General features: G+C 33.6%; 1 protein-coding gene and 1 long non-coding RNA gene across 4 annotated transcripts in view; one reads left to right on the top strand and one right to left on the bottom strand.

Annotated features, from left to right (window-relative positions):
• The window catches only part of LOC105209508 (limbic system-associated membrane protein), a 229,007-nt gene that overhangs the window by 5,271 nt on the left and 207,818 nt on the right, over positions 1-15,918 (bottom strand). For both annotated transcript variants that reach the window (XM_054228208.1, XM_054228215.1), the window contains 4 exons: positions 14,683-14,833; positions 12,425-12,522; positions 8,908-9,029; positions 4,019-4,199 (listed from right to left, as the gene is read on the bottom strand). In XM_054228208.1, the coding sequence (XP_054084183.1) occupies positions 4,019-4,199; positions 8,908-9,029; positions 12,425-12,522; positions 14,683-14,833 (552 nt within the window). The remainder of the gene's footprint in view (positions 1-4,018; positions 4,200-8,907; positions 9,030-12,424; positions 12,523-14,682; positions 14,834-15,918) is intronic.
• LOC114803656 (uncharacterized) overlaps positions 1-15,918 on the top strand; it is an 84,616-nt gene that overhangs the window by 29,012 nt on the left and 39,686 nt on the right. The window contains exon 3 of one of the 2 annotated variants that reach the window (XR_008470649.1): positions 7,726-8,667. The exons of the other annotated variant lie outside the window; for it this stretch is intronic. This is a non-coding gene — a long non-coding RNA (uncharacterized LOC114803656). The remainder of the gene's footprint in view (positions 1-7,725; positions 8,668-15,918) is intronic. 2 annotated transcript variants of the gene reach the window in all.

Genomic DNA, 15,918 nt, shown 5'->3' with positions numbered 1-15,918 from the left:
ATCTCGTGACGCTTTAAATAGCAACAACTTTAATGAACCTATTATACCATTAATATTACTTTCAGAAAAAACCGCGACAAATTAAGTTTCCAAAAAGTAAACACTACTCGATTTATTTGTATTACCGACGACCTTAAAAGTAATTTGTTGGCGCGATTATTGAAAAAAATATATAATAATTAATATTACAGTAGTGGGAAATTTTTTAAAAAAAATTTTTTTTTTTATTTTGTTCGCTGGCGTGTAAAGCCCTCAGGCAGCTGTCAACGATGAAAAAAAATACACACACACATGCTGTCCTGAATAATTGTCGAGCATTAATGAAGTATGTGATTAAAATTGTATTAAAACAGCGCCTGTAAGCTTAAATGTAAACCAACGCAAGCAAACACACACACGAACACACACAGAAACAAATTACACGCGAGTGTAAGCGATTTTGTGCCAGCAATATATCAACGCTCTTACAACAAAAAAGAGATTTACGCAATCGGCAAAAGCTGCGAGCGTTCGTTGCTTGACTGCTTGCGTGCCTGTGTGTGTGTGTGTGTGTGAAAGAAGCACCTGTATGTGCGTATAACGGTGAAAATTGCACTTAATTATTAAATGAAAAAAAAAAAAATATGAAAAGCATATGTAGCATATTTGTGCCAACGGTGCTTTCTCTGTTGTTGTTTTTGTGCACGGCAATATGGAAATTAATAACAAAATGTAAAAGAAATTAATGAGATTTTCTTTTTAAAAAGTGTGGCAGCACACACAGTGTTGTTGCTTGTGTCAAGCTGCATATCACTAGAAACCCATATATTCGCTTGTATATTTGTATGTTTGTACTTAATTGGAAATTCATAAAAGAGTTGCAATATAATTGGAAAAACACATACATATCTACAGTTATTAAAATTTGCCTTAACACCCTATTGATAGAGTTATAAACAAATCCATCACTCTGCAAGTGAGTGAGTGGCTCGTTAATAGCCAACATTTTGCTTTACAAATAAGTAAAATCTTCATCCGCATCTACTTGCTGCTTGACTTTCTGCTCATTAATTTGTGGCGTTGGAGATTACTTTAAATAAGAATAATGTAAGCAATCAATGCATTTCTCTCAATTAACGTGGTTTTAGTAATGAGTAAACCACTTGAAATCTACGACTTCATTGGTTTATGCAAAATCTAACGGCCCATCGCCTGTTTTATAACGGTGAAAATAATTTCAATTTCTTTATTTTTTTTTTTCAATATCTTTACGATTTTAATGGGACTTCATTAATGATTTCCATGCAATGCAATTAAGTAAAATATTACTTTTAATGACTCGACTTCAAATATTTCATAGTAACACAGCATAAATGTGACACAAATTGTTAACGGTACTTAGTAAAATATAACTGAGTGTAAAATGTATACAATTACGGTAAAGAAAATTATGCCAGATATTGCAAATTACATCATTAGAGCTTAATTATGCTTAATTAATGAGATTTCTTTTATATTTGTTCTCAAAGTTTGAGTAAGTAAATAGGTACTTGTGCTCGTCAGGGCAAATGAAGCTTCGAGAGCTTTTTCAAAGCTTTCCAATTATTGCCTTTGTGAATTGACTAAATTATAAGACTGTTGAACTACATACGATTCAGTTTCATATTAAGCAGCTATTTTTTGGATAAGTGTAAAGAGAATTCAAGGAATAAATATAGAAGCTTGGAGTAATTAGTAGTTCAGTGTGTAATTAACGATTTTTATAACCTTTTCACACAGGAGCTAATTGATCAATTAACCGTACTCTACTCGATTATAACGCTGATTAAGAACGATTTACCAAACAAAAATAATAAAAATCTACACCAATTTTTAATTAAATTTTAATCGACTTGAAAATGGAATGCAACTCTGTGGCAAATACCATACTTGAAATTATATACACGTTCTTTGTCTGTGAGTTGTTGTTCACGCTACACGATGGTAGATGTCGCTGCTGAAAAATAGCAATCAGCTGATGAAACTTACCAACTTCTAATGAAAAGCAAAAACAAAAATGTATAACAGCTGATCGGTTATGGAGTAGCCGGCAGTGTGAAGGCCAAAAACTGGTTTCTCAATCAAAATATTAATTGATCTATTACTTTGGCTGTGTGAAAAAGGCTATTAGTAAATTATCTAATTTTATATCATATTAACAAATAAAGTTTAAAAACATGCTTGCTCTAACTTTTCTTAGCGGTCTGTCAAGCATTTTATTTTTGGTGATGTTAATTGAAAAATAAATTTTCAGCTTGATTTTTAATCAAATAATAACCTTTTCGCATTGCAGTTAATTGATTAATTAACCGACCCTTGCTCGATTAATGCGCTGATTTAGTTCGATTTACCATACTAAAAAAAATTCTTATTTTACTACATCACTTTTTAATCGAATACAAATCGAGTTGAAGCAGTAATGCAGCTCAGCTACTTGTTGTTTACACTGTAAATTTGGTTGTGGATATAGATAACACAGCAAACAGCTGATGAAACTGGCCAACTTCTAAGAAACAACAAACACAAAAATGCCTAACAACTAATCGTTAATCGTTCTCAATTGTAATCTCAATGCATTAAATTATTTTGGCTGTGCGAAAAGGCTATAAGCAAGGATATTAGCATTTTTAGGAATGAGACAGCTTGATTGAGGCTAATTTAAATTATTATACTCCTTCTTCTTTCTTGTGTAACTAGTTATAACTCAAACACTTGAAGTCTAAACACACACTTTTTTAAGTTTTTAATACAGTTTTACTTTTTTCCAAAGGTGGCAACGCCTTCAAAAAGAAAATAGTTTGTGTATAAACTTCAGCAAATATTTTTATGTCTGGCACATATTTTATAATATTTGAGTACATTAAAATTTTTGAGACAGGTGGCAACTCCTTTTTTTTAACATATCGAAATAATTTTTTTTTTCAAATATTTTGCAATTTTGTATTATTTTGAGCCAATTTAGTTCTCCAAAAACGATATTTAACTTAACGAACTTTTCAAGAATCTCAATCCGGAATTTGGTCCAGTTAGCCTCAACCTTAGCGATGAGTAAACAAACAATTCCTATTTCAATGAATATTTTAACGACCCACAATTGCAATGACATTATTTTTTATGCATTTATTATTATTTTTATGTTAAAAAAATCCACAATTTGTTAAACAAACATCGTAACCCACTTAATTACTACCATAAATCTGCATAATAAATAAACACTCAAAACCAGCTTATGGTTAGGAGACCAACACACAGGCACATATACACACACATATCCATGCATTTGAGCGTCGTGCTGGCATTGCAACGAGGTGAAACTAAGCTCTGCCATAAAAATGAAATCGAAAAATAACTGTACTGTGGTTAAGAGCAATATTTGCTTTAACAAATGCATAACGGTACAAATTACATAAGAATAAGTCACAAAAAGAAAGCGACGTGAAATAAAAATCGCGAAACTAGAAATATATTTCAAATGTTCGGCATTTTTCGATTTGCCAATATAACTGTGTGTTTTCGCTTTTACTCGAACGCTTGGTTTGTTTTTGTTTTTTTTTTACTTTTTTATAACCGAACCAATAAAATATTGAGAAATAAATGGGTCAACGGCGTTGCTGTCAATACTTTTGTTTTATTTTTTGTTTTTGGTGAATTGTAGCTACAATATTTGCAATTTACAGTTACCCGGTGTATGGGTGTGTTTGTGTTTGCATATACTTCTATACAGTGCTCGTCGCTATGCTTTATCTTTGCACAGAATTTATTTATTTGTTGTACAAATTTACACTCACACACACAGACATACACTTGCAAATATTGCAACAATTTCACTTTAGTTGCACTTTTCTATGCCAACCATTTCGCGTTTGTTTACTTTCATTTTCTAGGTTCATTTTCTTTTTTTTACCCTTTATTTGCATCCTTTTTATGTATACGTTTTTTAGTTAGTTTTCGTTTATGCCATATACAAATACAACAACTATATCACATTGAATACACTCACCAATACACGGCGGTAGAGCAGACGCACCTCCTGCAGCGGTGGATAGCTATCTATTTTCCATGTCAGATTGTAGCTGTCCGATGAGCGACCCCATTTCGGTGAGTAGAATTCAGCTGGGCCTGGGCGTCCAGACAGCTCCATGTACTTGCGCGAGCGTCCGAGTGAGTTATCGGCAACACAGCTGCAATGGGTAATTGGTATTTATTATTTATTTGTTATTATTGTTGTTATTGTTATTGTTGTGAGCGTTGAGTGGATTAAAAGTATAAATAAAATGGTGCAATGAAAAGGGGAATTAAGCGTAGAGCGCACAATAAGCAACTAATGTTAATAAATTTCAAGTGGACATATAGATATATGTATATATATAAGTACTATATATATATATGTATAAATATTATATACCAACATTCTTAACGCAAAATATTTTTTTACCAACCAAAGTTTATAGTACTTTTTTTTACTTTCTCCCATACATACTTTGGTCCTACTTTTTTAACTGTCGTCCCCATTAATGTTTTTGGGGACAGTAATGGCGCCGTCAGGTGTGTGTGTGTAAATCACGAAAATGTGCTTTTGATTTCATTTTTTTTATGTACACGTGGAAAAGGGTCAGCGCTTGCCATAATAAATTATGGTTGGAAAATTGTTTTTGACCACATTAAAGTTATTTGCTTTATTTGCTAAAGCAGTAGCACGCACAATATAACTGTAGGTAACAGTACTTAAGGTTGCGAAGGAGTGTTGTATATAAAAATAATGAATTTTTCGACAAATTTTGCTTTACGATCGAAAGTTTCTTCCTGAGTTACTTCAATAGTATCATTCTTCATTAGAAAACAACTAGTCCAAAATCATATATTGCCTACTGCATGTTCAAGTTATATAAACTTAGGTATCTTAAAGATTATATACGAAAAGTACTTTATCGGATGCACATTGAGTAGCATTCTTGTTATATTCTCCCATCGAAATCGATGGTGGTCGCAATATATCGAGGGAATTATGCTGCTTTTCAAATGCATGTACTTTCTTCTTATTTTCTTTGGGATCTACATATATTAGGATTTTCTACCAAAACCTGTTCCCCACAAGAAAAAGAATACACTCAGACCTTACAGTGTATAGTCCTTTGTGAACTCAGAAAAACCCTAAATAGATATTAGGACTCGTCAATGCGCCGTGAATCGACTACAAAACTGCATATGTTTTTTACTTCTAAATCCGGAAATTCACAAGGTAGTTAAAAAACAAAGATTCAAGCAATTTTAGTATCGATCTCGCATAGGTGGAACATTCTTCTTCTAGAAAACTTCTGCAACTAGCATCCGGTAAAATTTTTAATGGAACAATGACCCCTTCAAATAATAATGTATTATTGAGAGCTAGACGTCTCACGATTTTCTTTGGGTCAACAGGCTCTTGCGACTGACTAGAGTTCAGCTGGAGCCTGACTGTCTAGTAAAATATCACAAAAGAATAGGTAGTCCTCCTACTTGCTCCCATTCTACAGTAGTTAGTACAAACGTACCTAGCCTTGAAAGCTAATTATCAGCCTTACAGTCTTAGTCTGGTATTCCTCTGTGGCCTGGCACCCAAACTAGTCAAATCGGTATCGTCTGAATGTGACGGTAGCCATTTCCTTACCAGCCTCGAGCTCTAACTACTAGAGAGAATCGTCACTTAACGAAGGATGCTACCTTCGAAACAATAGATCCGTTGCTACCTTTAAGCATCTACTTGCGCTTTAAAAAACGCTAAAATAGTCGTGAAGCGTTTTGAAGTCTGCACCACACAAGGATCCCACCGTATATTAGTTTAACTTTAGTTTTGTATAGCCAAAGGGCTACTTAGTATAACGTAGACCCTTGGTTCATATTAAAAAAATTGTTAATATTGATTAAATTGTTAATATTTATGCTTGTTCCCTGCAATTGATTTTGTGAACAAATTTTACTGTTTCATATGAACAAAATTTCATTTACAATAAGGGAAAATTTTCGAATATGAGAGATTTTCCCCATGTGAAATTCAAGTTACAAAAAACACAAATGTGTGAGTTTTTTGATTGGGAATGTCATTCACATGAAATTAAGGCAATACAATAAGGCTGAATATATCATCCATATGAAATGAAGACATTCCAAAAGCTACGAACAGACAATCATTTGTCTCAAATAACAATTGAGAGGCTCGTTTCAATATGCTGGATCTAATATTTTCAGCAAATGTATCGAAAGTCAAAAAATATTGCAATTTATGGGGTCATCACGCTACGTAAAATTTTGTCAGAGGCTATTATTATATTTTTCTGAAATATTATTTTGGTACCCAGTTTTTAACGTATAGAAGGAATCGAAAATGCCAATAAGATGAACAGGTCTTGGAACTCAATCAATATAAGCCAGATGATGAGCACTCCAAAAGCGTTATATTTTTAAGAAAGAAAAAATTCAGATCTCAACTATCGAAATATGGAAGGGTTCATCTCACATCTATTAAGTAGATCGTCATTTATTCCTAGTACTCTAATCTAAAGCGTTGGTGGCAGTGTTCGTATTCAAATTTTGTGTGTGTCACGTTTTGTTCGACCAAATTGTAAATTTTCTATCTTGCATGTGTTCTGGAGAACAAATTCGACAGTGGATGGCAGTGTTTGCACGAAAATCCATATGAAAAATTGGATTCGAATGAAAACGCTTAAACGAAATGTTTACACGTTTCTACACATGTTGTTCGCAAGAAATGTTTGTACTCGTTGGTGGGCAAATTAAATTCTTGTTTGACACACAGTACGACAAAAAATTTGAGTGTAGGTGGGCCGCTTAAATAAAAAACTCATGACATTTTGTCGAGTCTCTCGAACTGAGGCATGTTTCCTTGGAAGATATTGGGAGACACAATAATTCAAATTTAACTAATAGCTCAAACTGAACTTCAATGCCTGTGCAGAACTCCGATTGGCCGATCATGAAACAGATAGTTAAATCTTTGAAATATCTTGAAAAGGATAGGGTTCCTTCATGATCTAATCATTTGAAATATACTCCGCGTTAATTTTTTTTCAGTATATGTATTTGAATAATCTGGGACATGATCGATCCGAATATGCTGTTATTTAATGGACGAAATAAGTTTAAGAAAATGGTTAGTTTCACATAAAAACTATTTCTATAATTTTTTAATGAAGAATTGAAGCAATTTTCAGTGAATGAGTTCACTTTTGCCTATTTGAAAAATTAAACTCTTATTCCATATTGAAGAAACACTGTGTATGTGAACTCGTATGTAATTTCTGCGATGAAATTTAATACAAAAATATTTAATATGCACTTATGATGTTCGTTTGAGCTACTAGATGGCGTTACTAGTAGTTATATTAATGAGAGAATTGTGTAAAAAGTACCTCATTGCCAAATATATACTTGTAAGTAGCAATTAATTGAAAACGACCACTCCATCAATTTCATATACTGTAATCATTCTATGCTATATGTACGCCTTATATCTCGTAAACTCTTTAGTACATTGCAGCATACAAGTTCATGTGTGCACATACATTTAAGTTGATAATTAATTTATTGCTTTCCTCACGGGCTTATCCAACAGCAGATACACCAGATTACTGCATTGAGAGGACTTTACACATACTCAACTAAAAACTAATTTCATAGCGAAAATGTAATTTCCTTTTCGATTTGGCACAGACAGTCAAAGCAGACGTCGCACAGCACCAACCCCGTTGCACACAAAATTACTCAAAAGCCAGCGGAGTCAATGCAGAGACAACGGATAGCGGACAACGCCCGCACAGGTACACATATGTTACCAATTAAGCTCACAGACACACATATATCTTTGGAAATAGATGCATATATATGTACACTCATCCACATATACTACATATATGTCAATCAGCGCATTGGCGTGTCAGAGATTTAACTTGAACTTCACATCACTTCACTAATCTCGATGCCGTCGTCATCGGCGTCGTCGACGTCTAACTTTCATGCGAAATACTTAGCAGCAGCCAATATGGCAACTTCCGTTGGACTTTCAACTTTGCCGCTTTGTTGTTCGTCTGATTTGTGTGGTGTTGCTTTTCCATTATTTTCTACCCAACATTTTTTTCTTCACATTTTGTCTTTCGTTATTATGCTTTTGAGGCAGACAGTTTGACATTGATGTGAAAAAGTTACGCTGCCCACACATGCATGACGTGAGCACGCACACATACACATCTATAAATAACTGCAAACACACACATATATGTATAAAAGAGCACACGCTCGTGGTATCACCTGGCGGCATTGACTTGCGCTGACGAGTGGCGCAAGTATGAGTGGCAAGTAAATGGAAAGTCAGATGACAGTATCCATGATTTGACTGCGAAAACTTTGTCCTGCTGTTGGAGGACGGACAAAGGCAGGTATATAACAACACAAAAAAAAGTACCAAAAGCAAAGCCAACAAGTACCAAAGCAAAAAAACAAAAAAAAAATGTATTGAACAAAACAAAAAAGTACTAACTCGATTGACTAAATCAGCGCCACAAGCGGCAACAAGCAAATAAGCGAACGGACCAGAGCATGAACAATGATTTGTTGCAAAGCAAAGAGTCAACGCTGCACATCCAGCGCCAGTGGCAAGTAACTATATATATTTTAGTTGTTTTGTTTCCATTTCTTTTGACTTCCTTCTATCCTAAGTCTTACTGTTATCAGCAGCTTGCCTTTGTCTCGCTCACTCTTTGCATTTATTTATTTTATTTTTTGTTTTTTGATTTTCTTTATTTTAGTTGCTGTATTTTGTGTCTTCTTTTTGCACTCCTCCTCACTTTTATTTACTTTTCTATTTATTTATACGAGTTTGTCCAACTCATCACTCACCTGTAGTTGCCAAAGTCCTCCTGCTGTATGTGGCGTATGGTGAGCGTGTGTCGATTGCCTCTTGTTGACATAATTCGCCTATCGGTCGTTTGTATCGGAAATGAGTTTTGGTACCAGGACACCTGTGATGAAGTAAAAAAAAGCAAAAAAAAGTTAGGTTAGGTGGCATGTTCAACAACAGTGATTTCATAAGTATGTTTATAATATGTGTAATGTTAGGTTAGAAAGCGTTGAGAAAGAAAGAATTTTGCTTAAGTATACTAGATTAGTGCATGAAGAGCAAGTTTTTTACGCTGCTAATATAACAAGAATTTCAACTAAATTTACTAAAATTATTTAAAAAGGTCTATAGTAGAACTCTTGGTATTCGACTAATCGACTAACCGAATAGGGCATAATAATATTCGAATAATAATATTCGAATAATAATATTCGAATAATAATATTCGGTTTGCACTATTCGAATAATCGTTAGTCATCGACTATTCGATTAACCGCTAATTTTCGACTATTTTCAAACAATTTTCATTTATTCAAATGCTCCCAGCGGAGCAACTATTAGAATAGTCGCAGCAGAACAACTATTCGAATAACCATAGTAGAACGATTTTTCAAATAGTCGTAACATTGCGACTAATCGAATAGTACTAACCGGTTAATATTCGTACGAACGGTTACAAACCGGATATTCGAATAATCGGTTTTCAGGTTAATCGAATAATTTTAAGAGCCCTTGTCTATAGTCCCTCAAAAATAAAAAATGTGTACGAATTGCGGTCCAAATCTGTTGAGTCGCACTGTGCGTGTTCATACATACACACATATATATGTCTCTCTTGGTGTGCTCAAGCAAAACAGACTAATGATATTAAGCTCGTAAAAGTAATTGACGTGTAAGGAAGAAGTTTTAATGGAAAATTGTTGAATATACAAAAACCAAAAAATAAAAAACTTCGAAAATACGGAAGGTCCATAACTGAATTGAACTCAACGGGTAATTAAGCTTGACTCTTTTGGAATGAAATATTCGATTTTTATTATATTTTGTAGTTTTATTTATATTATTACTGAGATCGGAAGGACGGTGATTTCATCCAACTGCATGTTGAAAAAATAGTTTTTCTTATTGCGTTAGACCATAGGTGTGGAAATTTTGAATGTGTAGAAATGCGGTGGGAGACAAATTTTTGGTGCGATAATGTAAGTTGTGGATATGTAGAAGTTAAACTTCCTCCAAGATACAGAAATAGCTGTTGACTTCCTGATTTTCAATTATTACACCCATCACACCAGATCTTGAAATTCTCTCGAGTGCATAAAATATAACCGTTAATATTAACCTACTGTTGTATTTTAAAAAATCCTTTCTGTTACATAAACTTAATAAAGTTCGAAAATTTATCTAAAAAAATCCAAGATTTTCTAAATATCCAAGATTTCACTAGGTTAGACGCATCCGTACTTACAATAGTATTCAGCGTAGAACTTTTATTTTGGATACAATTAAATAATGGTTGATATGCAAAATCCATGGTTATTCAATGATATATCAGGGATAATATTCTAAATATTTTAAAAACTAAAAAAATTGTGTTTTTCAAACATTAAGAAAATTTAAAAAAAGACCATATTTTTTTAGTCACTAGAATAGAGGCACTTCAAATAATTGTATATATTGTAATAATTGTATAAAGTGTACTACTTAATTTGTTGGCAATAACTTCATATATCTGTTTCGTCCTTGAATGATACAGAGAGTCTATGTAATTTAGCGAATTCCTACTTCAAGCAAGTTTTATTGCTACGATTAAAGGTTCTTTATCTTCGTATTGTTTTCCTCCTTCATAAACTTTACATGAAGGCCAACTCCAAATGTTTTCAAACAAGTTAGGATCCGGAGAATATGGTGGTCAAGTTATGATATTAACGTCTTTACCCGAATAAGTGACTAATCGAGCGTTATGAATCTTGTTGAAAAATCCATGAGATAGATCTTTTAATAATTGAAAAAACTGACTCTAATGTTGTTTTGAACCGCTCAATTTTCGTTTTCTGATCAATAAACACCCTTCTTCTTTGCATAAATCATGAAACGTAAAACAATTTATCACCGATCCATGAGTCTTGTGTCGGAATGAACACTCCAAGTAACTACTCTTCCTCAAATAGAAGCCGTTTTTCTTTATGAATGGTATCCAGAAGTGGATATTTATTCATTTTGAGACGCTAAAGATGTTTTCCATTTCTGATTGCACGTGGAATGGTTGACAAGTTTTTGTTTACTAAGGTTTATTAACTGATCTTAAATGCCGACTTATTGGAACTGTAACCAATTCTAACAATTTTATGATCCGATCGTGTTGTTTTCGCTGTTTAAATTTTTTTTATATTCCTCTGGATCTTTTAAACATCTATCAACAGTTCTGGAACGGCACTTTATTTGTTTTTCAATATTTCGATTCAATAGCCTTTGTGAGTGAAAGAAGTATATTTTTAGGCGTTTCAATAGGTTTAAAACATTACCTTTTTCTATTGTTTTTTTTTCAAATATTGCTAAAAAACAATTGATATCTTAATATTACGTCTTTTATTCATGAAAATAATTACTTATTTTTATACAAGACAAAAAAAAAACCGTTAAGTGCGTCTAATTCAATGACCAACTGAAAGCGCATGTGGATTCATCGAAGTTTCTAAAGTATTGAAATCACAGTTATGCTTGCACAAGCCAAGCAACTATGAGCGTGATTTTTTATCGAACACGGTTTGAACTTTCATAAGAAAAAGGTTTTACTCATCTAAAACATACTTGGTAGTAAATATAACGGGTTCTTTAAGGAAAAAATGGGTGCGTCTAACCTATGACCAGCAGGGTGTGTAAAAGCAATGATCCATGGCGTATGCGTAATATTAGATCTTAGTTTAAAGAGTCGTTTTTTGAGGAGAAAAAAATCATTCCATTGCTATATATTCTAATATATTAATAAAAAAAATGTATATTTAAAATGAAAACAAAAATTTTTTGCTTGAAGTAGAGTTTGTAGTAAAACCCAATCCAAGAGAAAAAGATAAAGTCTATATAAGTTGCCAAAAGAGTTTTAGATTTTATTAAACCTTTAGTTTAATTGAAGTTGTATGTGTATTTTTAAATTAAAAAAGGAAAATTTTCTTTAAAATGCTATTAATTTTTATTAATTTGTAATAATGTATATAAAAGGACACCATGTCCTTGTACAATTAAGACGCACTTTTAGAATGACGTCACAGCAACGAGGCCTCTGGACAGTTTAATTTATACAAAACTCTTTAATTTATCTAATCTAGTTGTATATATTGCAATAAAGTAAACAGAGTCTTTAAATTAACAGTTCATGGGTCTACTGTAATATTGCGGGCCAAAAAGTGTGCGCCACGTCGTATGAGTAACTTTTGAGTAAAAAATAAAAAAAATGTTTTAAACAAGAAAAATTTCATAATAAATCGAAACTTATTTACATTAATACTGCTGAAAACTCACCGTGGCTACCGGATCAGCGTAGACTATGCATACCAGTTTTGCTTCGAAACCTTCACCAGAATGTATCCATGACTTCTCCACTTGTATATCGGGCGGATCTACACGAAAAAATTATGAGAAAAAAGTTTGTTAAAACGCATATATTTCAGCAAAAATAATTTAATTGGCAGGATAATAAAAGCAATGTAATAATTGTCAAATTATCTCAGCATTTTTCGCCAAACCAAGCGGCAAGCACATGCGCTATACAGTTATATGGTAGTATAGCACGTAAAAAGGGCGTAATAAGAAGACGTAAGAAATCATTTATCTGCACATGAGAGACTCGTTAAGCGCTGAAATTGCAACGTGCGCTTATAAACTATTTTTTTCCTTGCAACAAAAAGTAGTAATATGCTCAGAATTTCTTATATTATGAGAGCGCTGCATACAATTACCGCTGAAACGGCATAAAAAAACCGACAGAAAATATGTATTGTTCGCATGTGAGAATTCATGAAATTTCCAACTGATTTATCAAATATAAGTTTCCACTTTTCAATTTGAATGAGGCATGCAGCGTAGCGAATTGTTCGCCGGAATGAATGTGCAGAGTGCGATATGTGGCGTTGCATGAGCAAAGTGAATGCACACACACACACACATTGAGACGTTTCTATTGCTTACTGTACGTTAAACATATATTTTCACAAGCCTTCATGCTTCGTTTTAGTTGATTTTTTTTTTTTTTTTGTGTTTTGTGGACTCCTCAAACTCCGTTCGCAAACGACCTGCTCTGGCTTTTTAGCATTTTCGTCTGCGTTTTGGCGTCGTTTTTTATCGCTTTACGGCAAGTTATTTGCATATCGCGCAATGCTGCCACTTAAAATTTTTTAGCTATTTCTGCGCTCGCACTCCAGATCGGCTCCTTCGCCACGTTGCAACATACGAGTATTCCTCGAAGAAATTTCTCATGCCACTCAAGTCTAAAGTGTTGTGCGTGGGAAAAGCGAGTTGCAAGCACACACACACATACAAAATCATATGTGTGTTGCGTGTGTCTTTCGCTTCTTCTCCTACTCCTGCTTCTTCTTCTTCTCTTTGCTTCAGCTTTTTCCCGCTGCCTTAAATTATTTGTACATTTATCTTCCGAAGCGCATAATCATTCCAGAAAGTCGTCGCACTAGTTGACGGGCACATTGTGAAAAAAGCAACAACAAAAAAAGTGAATTTTTGAAAGTCTCAACGCGCTTTTGATGAATGGTGAAATGTCGGTAACAAAAAGCGTTGAAGACTGCGAACATAACTAAATCGAATTGTGGCAGTGGATTTGGTTGCTTGCCGCAAGGAGTAGTCTTCATATTTTTACTTTTCATGGAATACGAAATTTTGTTGCAAATGTGTGCAGAAGATAGTTGACAGGTAATGCAATGAACCAGATTTGTAGGTTTCTTTTTTTTTCAAGGGAATGTTTCTTTTTACGATAATTAAGGAATTGAAGGATTTCTTTAAAAGCTTAAATGAATTTGGTTAGTGTCTTTAGCGAAGTAGTACTCTAACAGGGCCTTTCAGCTGGCGGAACCCTGTCACCGTGTTTACTTGAAAATGGTTCCCATAATCCGAATGGACCTGGAACTGTATCTGAGATCTGTCACTTCGGCAATAGGTAGGTCCCAGAAATCAAACTCAAACAAATGAACTGAATTCGCCGTCACTTAGCTCGGTTTCCACTTGAAGAAAAATTCAACAGTAATAAATCAAATTCTTAATCGTATTTAGAAAGAAATTAGCAAAGGCATTACTGAGAAAGCTTTTAGGCAACATTATACTGGAAGACTTGTTTTTAAAAATTCTACATACTCGTCACCTTTGTAACAGTACTTACAGTCACTTGAAAATCTTCTAATTTATTTTCAAAAATGCAAAGGCGACTTTTATGAGCTTTAAGCTATTCGAGCAACGAATTTAGGAAGCTTTTGAGCTTTTAAGCTTTCGTGAAAAATACAGAAATCTCTGCAGTTCTCAAAACGCCTTCAATTAAGCTAACATACATTAAACTAAATTTACTTTAATTTTAACAAAGAACCTTTAATAATATACAAAAAGGAGCATTATACTTCATTTGTCTGTTTTTTAAATCTATTAAGTTCCTTTTTCATTTGTACACTCAACCATATGTATAACAAAAGAAAATGTAATTTGTTCAAAATTTACACTTGAATGCCTAATGTCCGGCTGTAATTGAAAAAAAAAAAAACAAATTACTCAAATACACTTACATAGAACATCCAAACGCATGTCGACTGTGACCGGTTCACCGACTCCATTGTCTGCGGTGCATTGATAGACTCCAGCCTGTTGACGCTCGAGTTTCTCCAGTGTCAAAATTGGACCGTCGCCAATGCGAGCTGATGACTTGCCAGCGCCACTCTATGAAAGTGCAAACAAATGAAAAGTGATTTATTTTTTTATTTTCTTCGCAATCAAAGATTTATTATATGCATATTGATATTTATAGAGTAGATAATTGTACTATTTTCTATTCATATTAATTTAAATACTCGAATTTAGTTGTTTTTTACACGCTTGTTTCGTAGGTTGAATTCCAACATTTCATTGAAGTTATTATGTGATCACAATAATATATGATGCGATTGCTTAGAAGATAATGCCAGTGACAATACTATTGTCTTTAAAATGCTTAAATTAAACAAAGTTTTGAGCAGTTGGAATAATTTATTTTTCCAAATGCTATATATTTATACTCTCGCAACATAATTGCTAAAAAGAGTATTATAGTTTTGTTCACATATCGGTTGTTTGTGTCACCCAGAAATAAAAGAATTGGATATGGGATTATATATATATAAATAATCAGCATGACGAGTGGATTTGAAATTCGGATGTCTGTCCGTCTGCCCATGCAAGCGACAACTTGAGTAAAAATTTAGATATCTTACTGAAACTTGGTAAATTCAATAGCACCCTGAGGTATTGAAAATGGTCGAAATCGGACCATTGCCACGTCCACAAAATGGCGGAAACCGAAAACATTTAAAGTGTCATAACTAAGCCATAAATAAAGTTATAAAAGTAAAATTTTGTATAAAAGATCGCACTAGGAAGGGGAATCTATATTTGGATGTAATTTTATTGAGTAAGTGGGCGTGGCCCGTCCCCAAATATATTTTTTGTATATATCTCGCAAACCAATAAAGCTATGTAGACCAAACTTTCTGTAGTCGGTTCCCTTACGTACTCCAGCACACACCATGAATATAGTTGAAATCGGATAATAACCACGCCCACCTCCCATACAAAGGTTATGTTAAAAGTGCGTTAACTCACTAACGGAAAACAACAGAACACTAAATTTTACAGAAGAAATGGCAGAAGGAAGTTGCATTCAGATTTTTTTACAAAATGGAAAATGGGCGTGGCGTCGCCCACTTATTGGCCAAAAACCATATCTCAGGAAATTTTCGACAGATTTCAATGAAATTCGGTATATAATA

This window comes from Zeugodacus cucurbitae, chromosome 2, assembly GCF_028554725.1.
Source record: "Zeugodacus cucurbitae isolate PBARC_wt_2022May chromosome 2, idZeuCucr1.2, whole genome shotgun sequence".
NCBI lineage: Eukaryota > Metazoa > Arthropoda > Insecta > Diptera > Tephritidae > Zeugodacus > Zeugodacus cucurbitae.
This window is presented reverse-complemented; position numbering and strand designations above follow the sequence as displayed.